This window comes from Scomber japonicus, chromosome 19 (genome assembly GCF_027409825.1).
Source record: "Scomber japonicus isolate fScoJap1 chromosome 19, fScoJap1.pri, whole genome shotgun sequence".
Taxonomy (NCBI): Eukaryota; Metazoa; Chordata; class Actinopteri; order Scombriformes; family Scombridae; genus Scomber; species Scomber japonicus.
Genome location: NC_070596.1, coordinates 6132559 through 6156158, shown reverse-complemented (window position 1 = coordinate 6156158; position 23600 = coordinate 6132559). Strand labels below are relative to the sequence as shown.

The window sequence follows — 23600 nt, the reverse complement described above, 5'->3', positions numbered from 1 at the left end:
GCAGACAGGAAGGTAGAAAGATGTGCAGATGATGAAGAATTGCTTTTTTAAACTATTTCACCTTCTCATCTTTTAGATCAGTTTGAAAACTAGAACATCGGCAAAAACAACAACATCCCCCTTCTAAGCACTGCATCTCCCACCCAGCACCCACCCAGCCTGCACCCACTCGGCCCTCTGACGAGGCTTAATGAGTAATAAGCACTGGGTGACCACAGTGTTGGAGTCAAGCCAACTTTCCCAGATGCCAAATTGAAGCCTGGAGGTACTGCATAATGCAAAACAACACTCATTAAAACTTGGAGGGAAAAAAACAAGGAGCTATAAAATGCAAAAATGCACTAAGATGCATTTCAGGAGAAGCTCGGTGGCATTTCCTAAATGACGGAGATGAATAATTAGGACTCTCAGGCTTCCATTAGCGGGAGAAATTACAAGATGTAGAAAATGGGCTCCAAAACACACTCATGACCCTAAATTGTTTGGCCCGAACATTATGCTAAGGTGGAGAACGTAAGCTTTAGAAAAGGCTGATGAAGTGGAATGAAAGGCAAACAAAATGAGGTTTTCAGATGCAGAAACATATTGTGAAGCGTTTAGATGAGTTCAGTCATATGTCAGTCGGCAGTTTGCTTAAGTCAGTAAGTGTTTTGGAGAGGAGAATTTAAGTGCTGTGGATTTTGTGATGACAAAACGGGAAACGATAAAACAAAGATGTAGGTGTGTAAATTAGTATGCGTTCCTGCAGCCAAATATCCATTAAAAGAACTGGAATATTAAAGTATGGCCCACTGTACCATTACTTCATTTTTTTTAATTGCTCTTTTTTGCCAGTTTTTCTTTTCGTGTTGGTTCCAACCCCGTCATAAAACTCAAACAGTAAAACATTTGTAATGACAACAATGGGCAGTGACCGGGCCAGAAGGAAATGATTCAAATAGTTACACACAAGATTTTATCTACCGACTGTCAACACTAACTGAACCAGACTGGAACGTGGGTCAACTGATTGTTGCCCAAATCATAAATTTACAATAAATGCCACAAACCTAATTTGTGTCCGGACCTTAAACAAATATTTTGACATTTTGGGAAGTATGCTAATGTGTTTTCTTGCTCAGTTATGAGGAAAAAGCATGCCTGTATACTGAGTATGAAGCTAAAGCCAGCAGGGAATTAGTTTAGCCTAGCACACAGTTTAGATTTACTATTATACAAACAAGATATAATGCGTTTATTTGTCAAATTTGGAGGTAACAGTAGACAGATATTTTCAATTAGCTTAGCCTAGCATACAGTTTGGATCCACAATTAAACAAACAAGATATAGTGCGTTTATTTGTCAAATTGAGGTGCTAGTTGGCAAATAATTTCAATGTGCCAGGCTAGTTGTTTGCTTCCAGTCTTAATGCTAAGCTAAGCTAATTGCCTGCTGGCTGTAGCTTCATAATTAGCATACTACAGTAGCCTACAGTAAGGGTTAGTAAGTAAGTGGTAGAAGCGCCTTAATGAACTCTGGTGGCCTGACATAGAAAATAACAGACTTGATGGAGAAAATGTTAAGTTTGTACATGTTTTTGTGCATATTTTCACCCAGTAATATTTTATTGCTAACTTAAGCAAAGCTACATGAACAGGCTGTTGTTGATTATTAGCAATTTGACGTGCTGGGATAGACAAGAAGGATAAGAATGAAAGAAATTCAAGAGTTTGTTGAATTTTTTGGATATGAGAGTTTTGTATTTCATACAGAGGTCATGTTTCTTGTACAATGATATGGTGATTTAGTAACCGGAAACCTCTCTCATGTCTCTCCCTTAGGCTTCATCCTGTTTCTGATATCACCATCAAAACCTATGTTTACGATACAAACAGAAACAGAGCACTGAGCTCAATCATGGGTATTCTGGGAAGTGTAAATCAATCCTTTAAAAAGGAAAAATTACCCCTCAGATCATCTGCCAGGATTATATGTATCGCAAATCTGTAAGGTTCAATGCATTCCAGGTGTTACTGTACCTACTGCTTCTGATTTGGAAATGTACCATGTTGTACATCAACATCATCAGGAGTTGGATAATAGGAACTGAGTGGCCCTCTAATGAGTGTTAAGGTGATAATCCAACAGGTAATAAATCTGCCTCTGTTTTAATTATTGTTGCACTGCTGCCTCACTGATATTTCTGTTATTGCAGTTTGATCTACTGCATGTGGTGCTCCCTCCTTTGTCTGTTCAGCTATGATGGCCATTACTGCTCTTCATAACTGCACAATTATTGTTGTTCCCAAAGAAACTGCAAATGTAAAATGCATTAAGTCGCCTTGGATAAAAGCTTCTGGCAAATAACAAAATGTAAATGCACTTTATGTGCAGCAGAGGGGTTTCAAAATCTTCTTGATTTATGACTCCTGAAAGACTGTTGTACTGTACACTGTAATTTTACCCTGATAATTGACATAAAAGCAAGCAAGTTTAAAATTATTATTTTAAATATACTTTTTTCCGATTTTAATTTGCAATGTGACATGCTGTGGACTTGTAAAACTGCTGCTATTGCACATTGTTTAAGGGCCTTGAAACAAAGTAATGTCTACATGTTAAGCGTAATTACAGGCTGAACATGTCCATGAGTGATAAACAGCTAAACCAAGGAGGATTTTTCTTGATAGACATGACATAGCAGCAATGCGGAATCATGCAAGAAAATGAGATGAGTTTCGCCCGGTGGTATTGTTTATCAGATTAGATAACACCATCCTTGCCTGCATTAGAAACCCTGATGTTTGAATTACATAACATCACACTGATATGGTCACAACAAACTCATGGGGTGAGTCCATGTTAAAACACACACACACACACACACACACACACACACACGAAAAATATTCTTGAGGTATGACACATTATCATTCCATACAATTCTGTGTGTATAACCATTTCTCTCACACCCTCATTCCTAACATACCTGCCATCTTTATTTGCCTTCCTCCTTTCCCATGAATTAATGTTGAGTTGCAGTTTGTCACATCATGTCACATAAAGTCAGAACAAAAGGCCAATTATAACATCCTGTACAATGTTTGCTGCAACAGATCACAATTTTAGGAAGGAACATTTACCTTTACTGTGAGAGGAGACACTAATCCACACATTATGTGACCTACTTTACCTTTAGCATTGTCATAGTAGGCTGCACAGTAACACTTCAGTCAACTGTGATTAGTGACTGGAGCCTAAAACAAACACCATATCATTCAGGTTGTTGAGTGATACACACTCTGCTAACTATTTACATCCCCTCTGTGAAATGACAGCACACTGTAATGACACTTAACCTTCCTCAAGTGAAGGAAACTAACACCATATACTTGACTATATATAACTTCTGCCTCGAAACAGGCTTGTTCCCTTTACCTTTTTTAATCAAAGAACCAAATATTTTCTAAAGCACTTGTTAATCTTTTGTATTGTGGATTCAGCCTAGAGAAATACATGCTAATCCAAGCCAAAGTTGTCCTCCAACCATAGACTCGATACAAAGATGGATGTAGCAGGTTGTGACATGACTCATTGGAGCTGATTTAAAAAGGTCAGAGTTGCTGCTTTTGGTCAGCATTTTTAATCAAGCTTTTATTTTTTCAATTAGTCCATGCACTAATGTTAGTACAGTTAATTTCTTTCGTTAACAGTTTAGCACCAGTGTCCCCAATTTCAAACGTTATTACTGCCAGTCAGTTCATTTTCAGGAAAGCAAAGGATCAGCTCAAGAAGAAAATCTCAAACCGACTTTGACAATTGACTGTTAAGAATGATGAAATATACTCATGACAGATCTCAAACACAGAGCGCAGTGACCCATGAACAGCACAGAGAAGCTTTTTTAATGTCAGTGATCTTCTGTTAAACATGAATTCCATTGTGTATAATGATTGATTGGCACCAAATGCCACCTCAGGGTGTTCCTCATACCAGATGACAAGAGACGGTTTGTTCAGTATGACTTGGGGTGCTGCTGAGTCCTGCCTAAAATCCTGAGATTGGTGGAGTAAAATCCCTGCCTACCCAAAGAGCCACACCTCCAACAACAACTGAAACCCTACTGGGTTTAAGTGGTCCCATTTTTAGACCGCCACTTTGAACAGGTGCTCTATACCTATTTAACTTTTAAAGAAAAACACTAATGGATAGCGCAATGTTTTTCAGATTTCACATGACAAGGATTTTTGAATATGGTATTATAATTTTGCACAAAAATGTTCTTTGTCAGGCTGCGTTTCATTGCTTAGCTCCATTGTGGTTTTGATGGCGCAGGTATTTACTATATGATTGGGTTGGGTTGAGGGACATGTGTTTACCATGCTTGTAAACATGAAAGACACAGAAGAGAAGCTCGAGAGACAACAAAGACAAACACAGACAGACATTCCTCCTTTTAATACATCATGACAGCTGACAGATAGACAACACCCTGTACTAAAACTCATCACATAGAAATGGAAGTTCACTAGTGACAAGCAGACAGCATGACGATACAAAAGTGTGTATCGTCATGCTGTCTGCTTGTCACTGTGAGAAAATTTCACTGACCTGCACTCATATTTAATGCCCTGAATAACTGTTCCTCTCTGAATAATGTTTCTTATCAATATCAGACAAGTAATTGATATTGAATATATCTGAAAAATGTTTTAAGTGTCTTTAAAACCGTAAAATGATCAAGAAACAACTAAGAGACACTGAATACATATTAAAAACGCTGATCACAGATTTGGAATGTTTGGTTGTGTACATATCATCTTACTGATGAGATAATAGGGCAAGTCACGACATTTCACCAAACTTTTCACATTAATTGTGTTTATGTGTTTTTGTTGAAGCCAAGCCTGGGATCACAATTCTCTTTTATGCCATAGCTAATTGCTAAGCTAATTGGGTTTCAGGGAAGGGGAATACACAAAGCACATACAGGTATCTGCAGGACTGGAAGCAAGTTTTCACAAAACAATGACATTATGTCATTGCTTAATTCTCTCTCTCTCTCTCTCTCTCTCTCTCTCTCTCTCTCTCTCTCTCTCTCTCTCTCTCTCTCTCTCTGACACACACAAACGTAGGCCTACTGAACTTGTAAGGACCATTATTGGCATAATACATCCCTTAGCCCATGGACCTACCCATAATCTAAACCTCATTCTACCCTTAATCCTAAAACCTCCTTCAAGCAAACACTTTCAGATAAAATGCCCTCACTCTTAAGGTCCAAAACTCAAATTGGACCTCCATGCACATGTTTAAAAGAGTGTGTAAATCAAAGTTTGTCAGTTTTATCATAGCCATAGAAAGTGCCTGTAACCCGAGCAATAATAGTGATGTCTGATCAATATGTCTATACTAAAGGCCCACATGCACTGAAAGTGATAACTGATGTACTTCATTTGATGAGTCTATTGTGTATTGTTGCTCTGATGTCATACTGCAGGCATCAGATTTGAAATGCCAACACCACAGAAGCAACACAGGTTTGTCCTGTTGTTGCATTAGATATAATGAATGAATTAAAATATGGAGCATCTGTTTTCACAGTAAATCATCTGTTGAGTGTTTGACGGTTATTTATTTGCTCTTTAGAACGTTGCCACAATGAAACAATCAGAAAATAACATTTCAGTTCTTTCATTCACCTGCTTTGTTCTTGCTACCACTCCCTCTCCTCGCTCAACCACCGCGCCTCTCTCTCTCTCTCTCTCTCTCTCTCTCTCTCTCTCTCTCTCTCTCTCTCTCTCTCTCTCTCTCTCTCTCTCTCTCTCTCTCAGAGTCCATAACCTAACCTACAGGATAACATTATCCCAGTTTAAAGAAACCTGGTTATGCCAGCTTAAGTACTCCAGCAGAAACTGACATACTGTGGCATGTAAACACAGCTGTAGTAGAGTAGAGGTCACCAATAGTCAATACAGTCACTATGCATGTAAACACCTTATCAGGTATCTAACAGTACAGAAACTAGTGGCTGAGATGTTTCAACACACCTGCAAACATATTAGAAACCTGGATAATGATATGATAATGCTTAAGGCCATATTCACAGCTGACTGACAGGTGAAAGTCATATATCTAATGGTTAAACTTACACATGTTACTTTAACATCTTGTAGTAAGTGCCAATTGTAGTGGAGTAGAGTATCAAAACTCATACTAAACATAAACATCTTTAACATTCAAAATAAATATTCTTAACGTAAGGTATCAGAAAACATTGATTTGATATTGGTACTCAGGTATATGCCAGCAGGTGTATTAAAAGAACCTTAATGCCCAATGAAATGTCCTATTAACACGTCTTTATTTCTGGACTCCTTGGCCAATGTCTGTGAGAGACAGTGTGGCGACAAGAGAGAGAGAGAGAGAGAGAGAGAGAGGGAGAGGGAGAGAGAGAGAGAGAGAGTGTGTGTCAGGCAAAACTGTGAGAGAGCAAACTTGTGTGTTCCCGTTGGTCTGGTTGGTTGTCTGGACTGGAGTCAAGGGAAAGAATGTAGTCCCATTAAAACACATTAAAGAGATTAAGACAAAGAAAGAGAGAAAGAGAGAGAGAGAATGGGTGTGTGTCTGTGTAAGAAAGAGATGAGGACGAAAAGATATAAGCTGTTGTATAGGATCCTCTATGATACCATGATTGTTTTTGTTGTTGTCAGTCAACACACTTAGAAACTGGCCCTGCAGATATCTGAACTGAAAGAGGGAGATGGAGGCAATGAAATAACTAAAGGAAGAGAAAGTGGTGTGAAGAATGGGTTAGGGAGAGAATGTGGATAAACAGAAAGGGAAAGTGACACACCAGGAAATACAGGAAAGAATGTTTGGTTGTGACATAGGGACAAAAAAAGTGGAAGAGAAGGATGAGGAAAGAAAGAGAGAGGAGAAATACAGAGAAATGTCCAAGTAGTAAACTGGTTTGCTGTATATAATAAAAAGTTGATATTTCAACAAATGCATTCCTCAATGTCCTGGCTCAGTAAGTGTATAAATAATAAAAAATGAAAACTAAATGAATAATAAAAAAGGGAAAAATTGAATAACATATAAATTATACAACCATGAATGAAAATGAAAGTCAATCATAAAAGCAATGTGTTGCTGCACACACAATGGCTACAACAAAAACATCCAGATGGCACTAACAAAATTAATAAGATGTATAAAATGCTCTACAAAGTACTTACAGGAAAGAAATATGAGGAGAGGGAAAAGAAAGTGAATTATGCAAGAGATTTCAATGAAAAGGAAAGTGAGGATCGAGAGACATGTCAGACAAAAAACAGACGGGGTGAAAGTGAGAAAGAGGGAGATAACTAGAGCAGAAAAAGATGGAAAGAAGGGAGATAGAGAAGAGAGTAAAGAGCCACAGTGAGGGTTGACAGTGATGCAAACAACTGATATTTCATCAGAATTACAGCATTCGTCAACCTGAGAAAACACTTGCACACGCATGACTAACTGTGTAAGCTTTAGAAGTCAGTGAAACAACAGCATGGATGACAACAGACTGTTTGTAGACTTGATACAAACTTGCGCTAGTCCATTTACTCTTTCTCATTGACAGTATCTCAGACATACTAACGCTACAGCTGAGCTATTCCCAATTTTATCCACTATGAAGAGCATTAAAGAAAATAATGTTAAGTGTTGTGTGTTCAAGTCTGAAACAAATGAGTTTTATAATTTATCTCCTTGTGGTCACTCTGTAAAGTATCCATAGCCCCCAAAATTAGCTAGCAGAAAGCTTGCCGACTAAAAACAAAGTAAAGCTGCTTTAATATCTGACAACTCCACAAAAAGTTGACAGACACAAACATATTACCACCTCAAGTTGTTTTGGCTAACGTATTAGCTAACAGCTGCCATACTTCCATATCAAGCTAACAAAAAGCAATATTAGCATAGGTTTATTGGCTAATTGCTAACGTTGCTTGTCATTTGGTGCTGGGCAGGTCATGTTAAGAAGTGGGTTTATCAAGAGTTTGGCAACAACTTATCACCTCATTAAGTTGTTACGGATAACGTGTTAGCCAATAGCTGCCATATTTCCACATCCAGCTAACAAAGAGCAACATTAGCGTCTCACTGGAAACATGCTTGTAACCACCTGGTGAATACAAGTCCAATATTCAGTATTTTAAGCTCTGGTTTAAATTTCAAACCTCCTGAGAAAACATATGGCCCTTAAATATTGAACATTCTCCATTAGCTAATTGCAAACTTTGCTTGTCATTTGGTGCTGTTCAGGTCGTGTGCAGGAGTGGGTAGCATTTAATTGCTGAAAACTTTCCTGCTGATGTAAAGAGTATAGGGTTCAGGGTATATAAACATGGTAATGTATTCTTATTGTTATTATAGTCATCATTAACTAACTAACTGTACCGTAGTTCTACGTGGAGCTGGTGTGAGTGATATTATCTTCCACCTATCTGACATAAAGATAATGTCTCTACAGCTGTCTTATCAGAGTACAGTGCAGAGTACGGTCAGACTCGCCCTTTGACAGAGCATAGAATCACACTCGCAGAAAACACATACAACAACACTATGACGTGTTTCATTGTTAAATTGCCACCAGTTTGGTCCTATGCATATTTTCTTTTTCCCAGTCAGATTACAGCTAAAGTAACAGTGTGTGGAGAGAGCTGCACCAATGGAACAGCAGGGTAACAGTGACAAGATTATTTTAATGTTCTTATTGTTTTCATGGTATTTCTTCTGTAGCATCAATATAACATTCCTATAATGACTGAAAATATGTTTGGGGAACTACACACCAGGGCCAAAAGTATGTTGACATAGGCCCATTCCATCCGTATATTAGCTGAGCATGTAATTCCCAAAAAACACGTGTTTTAATCTACATTCTGCTTTTCCACTAAGGTGTTGGAACCTGGCTGCAGGGACTTTCACCCATTCAGCCACAAGAGCGTTATGTGAGGTCCATTTGGCACATTCGGCACATTGCCGCTGTGTGCAGCCAGTCAAGTTCATACACATTAAAAATTGGGAAAATGATTTCTTTACGGAGCGGGCTTTGACATGTTAAAACAGGAAAGGGCCTTCCCCAAACTGTTGTGTCAACATGTGATACATCATTGTCTGAAGATTCACTGTATACTGTAGCATTTCCTTCCATAGGCTATCTTTGGTTCGATATAGTGCATACTAGTGAGATGACACTGACTTTATATCCTACAGGACTCATTATATATTATATGTTATCAAGCTCATCAAGTTTCTCATCCTTCATCCAATGATCAAATATTGATTAATCAGGTTCCTTTGGTTTTCAATGGCATGCTTAACCTGACATTAAATGCACTTATCAAAGTCAGTCAATAACTTTTATCTCTTTAAATGTTCATGATTTTATTCTACACTCAAATGATATTCAAATAATAATTCTTAGTGACTCTTGTGCTGTAGGAACTTTCCCTTCCTCAACCATCTAAACCATAGACATCACCAAGAAATGTTGGAACCTGTTTATTTGTTCTGACTTTATTGAATTTAACTGCATTGTGAGCTGGCTTACAATGTTTACAACTGCTTATACTGGCTTATAATGTTTCTATGGGAAGTTAGAGTGCATAAGTGCATAACTTATTAACTGTTATAATGCTTTATAATGCTTATTGAATCTCCAGTGATTGTTTAGCACTATTTACGGTTGGTATGTTAGTGTAAAGTTATACACATTACGTTAAATAAACCTTGTTAATAATATTTAAGGCTTTTTTTGGGTACAAATCATTAAGTTTTTTATAGATTTTTTAAACTATAAAAACTAAATATATAGAGTAATAAAGTGTGATTAAACACTGATCAGTGATCGCACTGTGTTCACATCCACCTGTGATAGTTTGGATCTAAAGTAGTTGAACATATTTCCCTGGCAGGTGTCTGCTCAGCAGCTGTCCTTCCATTACATTTCAGGAAGACTAAATCTGCTTTTCTGACTGAGTTGAGCTTCAGTAAACTTGTCGTGATCTCACTGAACTAAGTGAAACTAGCATAACAACGAGCCCCGTAAACAATGACAACAACTGAGAAACGCCAAGGGCGCAGCAAATCAGGTTAAAATCCAACAGGTGTCCAAGTAAATCATCAGCCTCTTACCTGTTAATGTTCCCTCTGCGCTGTTCTGCTGGCGACTGACAGGCTCCTGTTTGTGGCTGACAGGAGTTTGCCTTGTGGGTGTGTCCTGGGCTTCACCTGCAGCACACCGTGGAGCTGTGCGTAAAGGCCGCGCTCACGACGCCGCTGACGCACGCAAAATAGTTTGGTTGGCCTGTCAGGGCTGAGGAGGGAAGAGAGGAGGGAAAAGTGACGGGAGAGAGAAAACACCCAGATTCAAACACAGTAGTTACATTCTTTGGCGGTAATCCACTGAGAAAGTCTCTCTCTCTCTCTCTCTCTCTCTCTCTCTCTCTCTCTCTCTCTCTCTCTCTCTCTCTCTCTCTTTTACGCACCATGTTTGGAGATGTCATGCATCAGTTTCTCACCAAAATGCAATTCATAAGAATTTAAGGAATGTCTGCCTCCCTTGAGGCGTTTTGTTATTGAAGTTCTCACTAATGCCACTCATAGTATTCATTCAAGTACAGGAGCTGAGCAAGCTGAATCTATCTATCATTTTTAATCAGAGAAATGTTCATTCTCAGCAAGAAATTGAGGTTAAAATGTAATTTGGCAGTGTTTTCCCCCTTAGTGACAACGAAATAATGGATTCTTTTCATTTCTTCTCATTGAATACTTGAGATTAAATTGACTGTTTCAGACTAAATAAATATGTGTACTAGATATAATAAAGTTCTGTGAAATTGACTTGAGTTGAATTTCAGTGCTGCAGACTTTCACTGTTGTCGTGTCTGTTATACTAATAGAAACTAATGTTGAGATTTGGTGGAATAATTAAGAGACTCATCATTTAACCCCCTCCAAAAATGTATAGAATCATCTCGCAAATACATTTTTCTATTGTGCTTTCTATAATAAAACGGCATGTAAATTAGTGCATCATAATACACTACAATAAAACACTTAATGACTTCCTTGATAAAGACCTGATACTTTATGATACATAATGTTGTGAATAGAACACTTCTTTTATTAGACTGGTGATCAGCTCTTCATTGCTGTGAGCTCAGGGTACGACTGTAACTGAAGGCCACTCAAAATATTAACAAATGAATTTAAAGGATTTTGAAAAACGTGCCACAAACGTGTGTGATATATTCTTTGATGTACTACAGTCTGCAGGTAAAGAGAAGGCTGACGGTTGAGGTCTTCTGTAGATGAGTGTTGGTTATAAACATCCGCTGGTTGCTATAGGCGTCAGACTGAACGCAGAGATTCTTTGTGTTGGGAAACACTGACAACCACGCCTCACATTCCTCTGAGCTGGGGCTGGGAACACACCCATTCAGCTGGTTATACTATGGACTCTATCTCTCTCTCTCACACACACACACACACACACACACACACAAATGTACACATCTATGTAAACAGCACTGACTAATATCCTATAATATCTGTTGTCTTTTGTGTGAAAGAACAAGAGATTCCATTATTGACTTTATTGTCCTGCATTGTGAGACATTTGAATCCGCCCACACTGCAGCCATAAAAAACATTCCACATACATAAAAGACAGGGTAAGGCAGGGACAGGGAGCCAGGACCATATCTAAGACCATAATGATAAAAACATACAGTAAAAAGACATTACATACACTGAAACATGTTAAATAGATACAAATCTGTAGTACAGGGAAAAAAGAACAGAAAGGTACAACAGCTGGAAAATAGTCAATCATCATTATATATGTAAACAATAAAGCTCTGTTGTTTTTTTTATATTGATTTCATCCTTATTTCATCCCAATTTTTTAATTTTCTTTTATTGAAGTAGTGATAAAAAAATGTTTTGTTAAATTAAAAAACATGACACTCTAAAGCTCGAGTCTCATAATCAGGTTTAAGTCAGGTCATACTCACTTAAGAAAGGGTTAACACAGATCTTTGTCTCAGAACTGATAAAAGTGCAGCACGTGGCGTTTTATCATGAGCCTGCAACAAGCAGGTAACAATTTGAGACAGAATCATAAAGCCGTATTTATGTGTAAATGTCACTGTTTGGAACTTTATATGGACATTTTTTTGCCCCCAAAACAGATCTTCCTTGAAATTCATTTGAATTCAGTCTGAACACAGTGTCTGTCCTCTGAGAGGATGCAAACTAATGAAGTAGGTAGTTTAATGGATGGGAGGTACAGGAGGCAGGATATATCAAAAATCTGGGATGAGCAGGTCAGGAAAGAACAAGAACCAACATGTAAGAATACAAGGCAATAAGAATGAATGTAGCAATGTACTTTCATTAGGTCAGGGGACTCAAAAGACGGGTTTTTAAAAAATGGCTATCCTGACTTTTTGTCTCTACTGTTGTTTGGGTCAAAGCTCCAAAAACCCTGCACCCTACTTTTCCATAATACTACCTTGTTTGGCACTCCCTGGTTGGTAAATACCCACATCTGTCAAACGCCACATCTCATGTGTTAATATTAGCTTTCTGTTCAAAATGTAGGAGCCTCAAGCCTTAATCCTAGATGACATCATCAGGGTTATTTTTTGACCCTGAAGCACATTCAGAGCCACAGAATTTGAACAGATGCATATTTAACCAGTATTGCATATCCTCTGCTGCTATGTTGTATATTTAAGCAGTAATTCATGACTGGCCGTGGTATGTTACGATTATATCACAGTTAAGGGCTTAAAACACAGTGGATTATCAATGGTTACCAAATGTCAATATAAAAATAAGTGCAATTGGACATCAAACAAAGCTTTCTTTACCAGTCAGTCTGGGGTGTTGGGTTTCCAGGCTGCTTTAATAGTGTTGAAGTTGTCCTCAGTAATGGCCGCATGGTGCACCGTTTTGTAAAGTCTTCTACCAAAGGGTTTTCACAACTCCAGCGATTACACTGTTGCAAGAGGTTAAGTCTGAGTCTTTTAAAAGGCTTCATGACTGACTAAGCACCAGGTCAGTGACATAATGGCTTGGGCCAGCTCAGACTCATTACTCCATCCACTGCTCCATAATCAAACCTCCACAAAGATCAAAGGTGATGTTAAATTAATCAGTTTTGTGACTGATGGCTGATATATGTGAAACTAATGGTTTTCATACCCATTTTATAATTATCTATGTGTGTGTATACTGAGCATTTTTGACACATTTTTCTTTTGGGATAATCAAGTTCTATATTATCTCATTTTCAGCTTGTAGTTTGATTGTAGTGAGATATCAGACTAGTAATCAGCAGATACCCAATATGATATCAATGTGTCAATAATTATAAACTGCAGAATTCTGGTGAAGATCTCAAAAGTCTCCAAAGATACCAAATATGGTACAATGGTGCAGCCATAAAAATATGACATCATATAGCTCAGACAGAACATAATAAGAGAATGTTTCCAACCTTAAAGCTACTGAAAGTAATAACTGCATGTTAAGGAGATGATTTAATCACCTCACACACCTGTTTTCTCTTCCACGGTTATGAATCAGTCCACAGAGAGCCGTACATGTTGCGTTGTGTCACCTGAAGTTCAGGGTGTGACTGCAGCTCGGTGAAAAGCTGAAGACGGGAGCGTCCCAGTGAGACAACCTTTACTCACACCCTGATAACTCATACTGCTGCAATAAGTTGCATAAGACATCTGAGCTGATGTACTTCGATAGTTATGCAGCTAAGCTCTATGTCAGCATTATTCTCACAACTATTTATAATTCTTTTAGTCTCACATTTGTCTCCTTTTGTTAAGCTGTTTTTTCTCCTCTTTTTGTGTGTTGATATTATTGAATGAGAAAAAGCACACACTGAAACTGACCCCTCTGTTGTAGGATTTACCCATTTCAACCCTTTATTTAACCAGGTGCCGCTGATGAAAGCAGATTACTCAGGAATGATTGAAAGACAAAAAAATAGTATAATCCTAAGATTGGCATGAAAGTTAGAAAAATACATCCTTCAGTAATGTACAAGGACAAAAATGTTATCATAAATAAATAGGAGGGGAGTGCGACGGTAAAGCTAGCAGGATCAGAGAGATAATTTGTTCTGGGTTTATTCTTATCTACAGGTCTGTTCAAAACCAATCTCAGTGTAGTGTTTGTAAAGGTCACATAGATACAGCAGATACAATAGTTTCATGACATTATCAGACAAAGGGGGAACACTCTTTTGATTAATTTTGGCCCACTTTTTTCATTTAAAAGATATAACAGCAAATGGAATGCTGCCAATATATTGTTTTTTATTCATATAGCTTTACTACAGATATTACCACCTTATTTTCATCTCTTTTATCCCTGACGTCACACAATACTACTCACTCACAGAACAGGTAGATGCTCTACACTTCATTAGTCAGAACTGAAATAGGAAAAACGTCCTTCTCTTGTATTGCACCTTACACTTGGAACAATCTGCAAAAGGCCTTAAAATCAGATACTTTAACGCAATTACAGCTGTCATTTTATCTGTTTACTTGTATTCATTTATCATTTTATTTTCTTCTATTTACCTACCTATGTAGTATTGTTTTGCATTGTTGTTGTTGTTTCTTGACATCACTGTAAAGATTCTGTTGGCATAGACTGGTCTTTTTAGGTCAAATAAAGGTTAATAAATAAAATAAATAAAAATATACTGCTACAACAACGAGTACTGCTACTTAATTGTCCCTCTACTGTAGCTTATCATGATACTAGAACTGTACCTGAATCTGTATTTATTATGTCTAACTGTCATATCTAGTGTTGGGCATATGTTTAAATGATCTTAAACAACGTATGTTACTGTCAGGGCCCGGTAGTTTTGTAATGGTCTCTTGTAATGTTTACCATGATGATTAGTGTAGCATGATAGCATGCTAACATTTCCAAATGAGCAATAACATAGATAATTAATTAAAGTATTGCAGAAATTTGGACAAATTAAAATTTTTTTGTGACAAAATCAAATTGATTTTTATAACAACCCATCTAATAGTTGTTGAGACATTTCTCTTAAATCCACAAATGTCAATCTCATGGTGGAGTTGGAGAAAAGTCAAGGGATCACTGAAGTCACAGGGCTTCATCCCTTAGAAAACATATCAATATGAAATGTTATGGCAGTCCACCGCACGCTAACTGGAGGGGAAAACAATATGCAACCAAACGCTAACAAAATGGCTGTAGTTAGCTAAAAACATTAGCTTTAAGCATGTCAAAGGATTATTTTAGCACCCTGAGAGAAAAAGGTAGTTACAGCATAGCACAACTGTATAGCAAACTCTTCTATAAAAGGCTGGCATGGCAATTTTCACAGCTAATATTGTGAGTACACTTTGTAAACATATGCGGGTAAATTACAAGCACAGACATGCTATCATTTCCCATTTAGGCTCTTTTTACAGTTAGCGGTGCAGCTGAGTGCACGTTAGGTATTCTGTGATTTAAATGTCTATTACAAACAGTGTTCAGGTATATGTGTCATTTTTACCAAGGTTTTAGAGCTGCTGGCTGTCAGGTCTGCCTCTTCCACCTCATGGCACACAGCTCTGTAACGTTACACACTTTTATCTTGTTAAAGGCTCTGTTTTTCTGTTCAGCAGCTTATAAAAACTTCTGGGTTCTTTACACTGGTAAGACAGTAGCTTTTAGGCATTTTTCAGTTGTTTTCAGACTGAAGTGACAAGAAGGCACTTTCCCTTAATACAAAGTTGATGCAGAATGAATAATTGTTTTATCTCCAGGGTTGGGTGTGACTTAATTGCACTCTGTTCTTACAGTTGCCCTGTTCATGCCCTCCAGAACACCACATAAAACCTTTTTCTCTTCTGATTCCATTATCATTCGGAAGTAATCAAAAATAAAAAACATTTTGTAATCTTAGACTGCTACAGTATGGTTAAGGTTTGTTTAGGTTTATGTGCCAACAAAAACTTGGTAATTGTTTGGGAAAGATCATGTTTTGGGTTAGAACTTGGTTCTTTCTCTCAAACCTTTGTTTTGCTACTCTTTTTGTGAATGTAACTTTAACCATATATTTATTATAAATGTGTTTCTTTTAAAAACCTTGACTGAGCGACTCACACAAAAATTCCATTGTGCATGTCCCCTGCGTCTGTTTAAATGGCAATAAAGTCTCTTGAAAAGTCTCTTGAGGTTTCGGGAACAAATTTGGCCATGCTTAAAAGAAACCACCGCTGACCCTTGGTGGGAAGCTGGAAACAAACTGTGAGTGATGTTAAAATTTAATATTTTGTTGTCCCATCCTAAATTCCTCTCTATTCTGACTTTCTGGCTATGTAACAATGTCAAATTACATCCACTACTTACCTCCTGATGGACTCACTTGAACATAACAATATGTAGTTTTGGGGCATTTGCTTGAAAGACCTCGCTGATAACATCTATTTACCCCAAAACAATATCAAGACAACCAATGACAAATGCTGATAGATGATCTATGATGAAAACAGTTCAACAGAACTTGACAACACCTATCAGCCACACCTGATGATTTGTGGCAGGAAACCTTGTAACTCTGCCAAATTCAGGTTAAAAAAAAGGTTCCAATGGAGGTGGAAAACAAAAACCTGTCAAATGAACAGTGGAAGAGTTCTAGTTAGTGTTTACAAGTAGAGACAAGGCCAGAGCACCACCTTTCAGTGATTTAATGGTTCTTTTTTCCTGCATTTCAAGTGGTGGAAGAAGTATCCAAGATCCTTCACTTATATAAAGGTAGCAATATAAAAGTAGTTTGAACTTAGATCTAGAAAAGTGGAACATTTCCTCCAAATGTCACTGATATCGGTTTAGTAGGTTTTCATATTTCCCGCAAACTAACAGAAAAACAGATAAAGCAGTGACTCACATCTGCAGTTTCCAAAGAAGTGACCTCCAGCACAGTGCATGAAAGAGCTCCTCATTTGAAGTCAACACAGTAACTGTAATTAGTAGAGCAGTCCTGGTCCAGACAACCGATCCAGATCTCTGTAGAGTTCTGTTATGCTACCACAAATGCCTTATTCCTTATTATAAGTCATGTGGCTCATTGAGGTCTAGATATTGTTGGTATGTCAACAATGCATTTCTCATTGTGACAACACCACAGAAAAAGGAGCTCTTCCAGGTTCATTTCTCATGTTAGATGATTGACAGTTGGAGCGTTTCAAGCTTGACATTTGGTTGAGTCACAGGATAAACAACTGTGGTTCTTAGATAAAAAGCAAAGGTTAAAGGTTGTGGAAGAATGTTAGCTACAACTTTGAAGGTAAGAAAAATACAATCCTAAAAGCTTAAAGTTCTGTTGTACTAATTGGTCAACTAAGGCTAACAATTACACTTTATAGAAACCTGATATAACATTCAGCAGTTTAAAATCAGCCCACTTTCACAATCCTGGTCAATTTAGGAGGAATTTGGTAACTTTGGTGATGTGTTTTGTTCCGAACAACAAAATCTGTTGAATTTGCAATAACTCCCAGAGCTCATGAGTATCAATGTATCATAAACCAATCCGGCAGAAAACCAATGATGGGAGCACCCTGGTGGTTGAGTGGTTTGAGCACATGCCACATAATTGCAGCATCCCTGGTTCAAATCCGGCCAGGGACCTATGCTGCAGGCCATTCCCCTCCCTCTCTCACTGTTTCCTGTTGGCCTCTCTGCCAGATACTGACTAAAATAAAGGCAAAAAAAGTCCCAAAATAAATCTTTCAAAAAAAAAAAAAAAAGAAAGCCAATGATGAAATGATTTCCCAGAAAAAAGAATATTTCCTAACAGCTGCTGATGTGTTGGTTTACATGGAAAACAAGTTGCGTGTTTTACAAGTAGCTATGATCTTCTGTTGGTTTAGATTAAAATCTCCACGGGATGATTTTGACTAATATCTAAACAGCTTTCCCATGAAATTCCCTGCATGAAGTAAACTGACATCAACTCCCATCATTTGCTGCCAGAAACCCATGAAACCACCTCGATGAGTCAAAACCAAACGTCATCCTGAGCTGAGGGCACATTTTAATGCAGCAGCATCATCAGCTCAACAGACGACACATTCACCTGAAAACTAGTTCCTTTAAACTCATGACGTGATGTGACAGCCTGTCCACGCTTGTTATTACAGCAGTTAATGCATGGGATTAGTGTTAAGGAGGAATTCATATACTTCCTGAATAAAAAATCCACTGGGTGAATTGCATCTAGATTTTCATCTGCAGCCCATACATAAGTGAATAAAGTGCAAAGGAGTCCAAGATGTCTTATGCTGAAAAGGTTTATTGAGATTTGATCAAGGAGAATGAAAGAATAAATAGAATATGCTCTGTCCTGTCTCTTCAATTCTGGAGTTTCAGTCCTCCAAGGAAAGTCTTATAGGAAGCTACACAGATAATGCCATAAGGGAACAATGCCCAAATATGGTGAGATCCAACACATCTACAGCATATAGAATTCAGTCCATTGGTCTACAATCAAGACAAGGGGAGTGTGAATGTACGATATATGGGAACACAGGTCAGCGCCTTTGTCCTCCATCAATCAATATCCAACCTCTGACTGCAGTTACCTCTACTCCGTTCAGAGAGAGACAGGAAAACACATCTCTGGCCTTGGCTGCCATAGCAACACTATCAGGGTGCCTCCTGTTTTCCCCAAAAGGAGCAGACATCTGCATCTACTGTCTCATGATCAAGGTTTGGTGTGGCCTTACAATGACCTCAAGGCCCAGAGTATGCTGATGTACAATACCGAAGTTATGGAAACAAACCACACGAAAACATTCGAGACAACACACGCAGCAAGAGTAATATTAATAAACTTAAACTCTGAATAAACAATCAACAGCTCCTACTGGGCTCTGAGTTCTACAACCCTGTCATGAGAGAGAGGAGGGGGTGACATATCTCTTGGTTTGATAAGTTGGACTTTGTTATTGGTTTCCCAGACTCATTTTAGAAAGAGATACAATGATGCAAAGCTTTCTCTGAGAGAGAAAAAAGCCAGTGAACAACAGCAGTTTGGTTCTAAAGCACAAATACAGGACTATCAAATACTCAACAGGTGATTTACTGTGGAGTCATATGATGTTTTTTCATTTAATATGAATAAACTCTGATTAAACAAGCATCTGAGTGAAGTGGAGACTGTTTGGTATAAAACACCATCACATCATAGCAGGGCGGGGCGGGGTTTCCGGGCTCTAACTTGCTGAACAGGACACAGGTATGCAACCCAATCAGAACTGCCTGAGAAAAAACAAGGAGAGCACAGAGGACAAAAACATAGGCAGTAGAACTTGCCAATAGGAGTGCAGACACATTTGATCCATTTCATCTATTAAATCCTTATAGTTTTAATTTAATACATGTTTCAGTTCATTCACATGTGTGTGGTTCTTGATAAATAATAAGCAATTGGCCTGTTCTAAACAGTCACTGTACTAGTAGAAATAAAAGAAATGACCTCATGTGCATGACACAGTATCAGTTGTTTTGTGTCAGGACTCAACAGAATGTATACACATCCACATTTCACATCATTCATTCTCATTATATTACCAGTTGTTTTCAGATCTGTGTAACAAATTCATTGACAAGGTAAACAAAAATATCTTGATTGTTTAGAGTGACAAGTGATGGAAAACTAATTTCTCTGCCACAAAACTGTTGAATTGAAGACAGTTGAAAGTACAGACTGACTGACACATGTTCTTCTGCTCTTAACATGAACACTGTAAATTGTGGCGTTTCAGGAGGGAAAGAAAATACCTCAAATAAACTCTCATGTTAGTTTGGCATTCTCTCCAAAAGCTTTGAATGAGAACCTGAAATGAAGACAGGAGAAAATACTTTGTTCATTCTTGAAAAAATAGAAATGATTTATTCCTTCTGTAAACCTTCAGTTTGTTCATGCATTCAGTCAATAAAGTTTGTGAAATGACTCACAATCAGTTTTTTAACCCTTACACACTGTTCATATTCAGGCATTTCACACTATACCCCCATAATTAGTCTATATACATCATTTTGGGACTACAAATTTATCATCAGTCTTTAATAAATGTGCACAAAATATTTTTAGAAAGTGGGAATATTTCCATTGTTTGCATATTCTGGGTCACTTTAGGATAAGTCATCACATTTCTTGCTCTTTCTTGCTTGCTAAGAAAAGGTTTTTTCAGGGTTTTTTTTCCTCTCTCAAATGTAAAATAAGGTCAAATCAGACCCTGAACATTATGTAAAGGTTAAGCCAGAACATCAGATATGTACAAAAAAAATGAATGACCTCCTTATGATTATTATCAGGATAATTACACTTTTATAATAAATTTGCTAACACATTTACAAAGTGATGAAGTGATGAGAACCAAATATCCATGATAAAGGCAGGTCTGGTGTCCTCTCTGTTTAAGACAATGTAGTGCAATATTAATATGACAAATATTAAACTAACATTTAGAGCAAAGAGAAACTTCAATTTACATCTGAAGAAATCTCAATAGTTACACACATTTAAAAGAAACTCAAAGCATCAAAAGAACAATAAATAAAAAGAAAAAAAGGTGTTGACAATGATAGTTTGATTGACAGCTGATCTCTATTTGAGTTTACAGATCTTTGCAACTTGTCCACAACCATAAAGCAAGAGTCCAGCATAGAGAGGTTGAGTGAATGTGGTCTGGACTCTGTGGAGGAGAGTCATGGTGTCAGAGACGTTGTAGAAGGACAGAATACCTGCACTGTGATCCAGGTACACTCCTACTCTGGACGATTCAGAGCCTGAGACAGGAGTTGAGACATTGTTATGCAAAAATTTATAACAAATAACTGTACAATATGATGCAGGAGCTGAGAGAATGTCTTTAAATTCATTCACAATGTTTTCGTAACAACATAAAAGCCAAGATTTGTCATTTTGTCCAAATGAACATTCCTCAATGGTCCCTGCTCGGCTGATGTTCTTGTATGTAACTGCTACAGAAACTCCTCCACAGCTCCACTCCACCTCCCAGTAACAACGTCCAGTCATACTCTCTCTACTCATGACCTGAGGATACACAGTGAATCTATCTGGGTGACTAGAATAGGGCTGTTTAGGAGTGAAGAATACTTTTCTGTCCCCCTCAGATAATAGCAGAGAATCATATGCTGTGTTTGGATCCAGTGTGATTTGACATGAATATTTTAAGAACTCCTCTCTGGTCTTTGGCTCTGCTTCAGACTGTAAGAAGTCCATTTCAGTCCCTGTCGGTGAGACATTTGTCCATTTCTCACTCAGAATATCCTGTAGTTTAACTCTGAGCTCTGACACAGCTGCTGTCATGCCCTCAAAGTACTGCAGGGGACGGATATTGATGCTGGATGAGTCTGTAGATTCACTGAGATGTGACAGTGAGGAATAGTTGTGTAAAAACTGGATGTGATCCTCTGTGTGTGAGAGCTGCTTGAGCTCAGCATCTTTCTTCTTCAGCTTGACAAGCTCCTGCTGCAGCTTCTCCTGAAGCTCTTTGACTCGACTCACTTCAGTTTTCTGCCTGGATCTGATCTGCTGCTTCACATCAGAGCTTCTTTTCTCAATGAGATGGATCAGCTCGGCAAAGATCTTCTCACTGTCCTCCACTGCTTTATCAGCAGAGCGATTGACGGACTCCAGCTCCCGTTGAAGCAGCTTCACATCTTTCTCTCTGTCCTGGATTCTCTGCTGGACTTTTTGTCGACTCCCTTTTACCTCTCTCTGCTTCTCAGTCATTTCTGCTGCAGCTGATACTGTATCATGTCCTTTATGTTCATCCATGGAGCACAGATAACAGATACATGTTTGGTCAGTGCGACAGAAAATCTTCATGTGTTCATCATGATGAGAGCAGATGTTCTCCTGAAGCTTCTTGGAGGGGTTGACCAGCTTGTGTTTTTCAAAGGCAGGAGATTCATAGTGAGGCTGCAGGTGTTGCTCACAGTAAGAGACCAGACACTGCAGACAGGACTTGACAGCTTTCAGTTTTCTCCCAGTACAGAAATCACAGGCCACATCTTCAGGTCCAGCATAGCAGTGATCAGCTGGAGCAGCTTGGAGTCCAGTCTTCTTCAGGTCCTCCACTAAATCTGCTAATATAGTGTTTTTCATCAGGACAGGTCTTGGTGTGAATTTTTTTCTGCACTGAGGACAGCTGTAGATTTTCTTCTGATCCTCTCCATCCCAATGTTGTTTAATACAGTTCATACAGTAGCTGTGTCCACAGTGAATAGTCACTGGATCATCCAGTGGATCTAGACAGATTGAACAGCAGTATTTAGCTTCATCCAGCTGAGCTCCTTGTTGTGCCATGTCACCTCTCAGAGACAGTCTTATAAATAAAACACTGCGGGGCTACAAGCAGCGTTTAGAGGAGGAGTGGACGTGAAGTACAAGACTGATACTGACCAGAGATTCCGACATGCAGTCTGATACAACGTGAAGCGAGTGCACGGCGGTTTACGTCTTTATATTTCCTCGTGGCAGGTTTATAAACTACGAAAAAATCTCCATCTTCACAACAACGTTACATGGTTAAAAATAGGTTATCTTCCTTATGTGGAAGGAGAATCTTTCTTACGGCGTGACGCAGAGAGACGTGCGTTGTGGTCCGGGTTCCGGTGTTATGCTCAGTTCTGCACGCCTGCTGAAAAGAGCATGCACCTCGCGGGAGCGCGCACAGCCCAAAGACAAAGTAGCTACTATATTGTAATGCATGTTTCGACAAAGTTAAGTAACCTACATTTAAAAACGATATAATATCAGTGGTTACTTTTATGAATTATAATAATGATGATAGTATACAGATATTAATAGTTTAATAAAGAGTAATTTATAGGCCTATATGTAGGACCTATGTATGAATGTGTGTGTGTGTGTGTGTGTGTGTGTGTGTGTGTGTATGTATGTATGTGTGTATGTATGTGTATGTGTGTATTTATGTGTATTTATGTATGTCTGTGTATGTATATATGTATATGTGTGTGTGTGTGTGTGTGTGTTTGTATGTATGTATGTATGCATGTATATGGGAGGCCCCATGAGAAATAATTCACTCACACATAGTATCATAATCTTATACATATACACCACCATACTCATACACAAACACAACTATACTCAGTGTTGGCTGATAATAGTTAAATATTTTCACCTAAATAAGAATTGAAGTCAACATGTAGCCTAAAAGTGAGCGGGACCCTCAAATGACTGAGTGAGATTAAAAGAGTGCACAATGTCTATAAAATCCATAATAAAAGAAGAGCCAGTGGGACAGCTTAAAGTACATGTATGTTAAAATCACTAATAATTAAAACTGCAAGCAGTGATGAACGGGCCCTCGCGCCCCCACGCACCGCACCGTACACGCATGTCGGTGCATGCTGCAGTCACACGGCAGACACAGCGGGCACGTAGACGTCTTGGCACCTGGGCTTGTAATGAATGTTGTGTGATGGGGCTTAGTCACATTGCATGTGT

General features: G+C 38.3%; 2 protein-coding genes across 2 annotated transcripts in view; both read right to left on the bottom strand.

Annotated features, from left to right (window-relative positions):
• pum3 (pumilio RNA-binding family member 3) overlaps positions 1-23600 on the bottom strand; it is a 260316-nt gene that overhangs the window by 162289 nt on the left and 74427 nt on the right. The window lies entirely within an intron of this gene.
• On the bottom strand, positions 20706-22433 carry LOC128380024 (tripartite motif-containing protein 16-like). Its single transcript, XM_053339691.1, has 2 exons — positions 20967-22433; positions 20706-20909 (listed from the first exon to the last, which is right to left on the bottom strand). The coding sequence occupies exons 1-2, from the start codon at positions 22431-22433 to the stop codon at positions 20706-20708; spliced, it is 1671 nt and encodes a 556-aa protein (XP_053195666.1).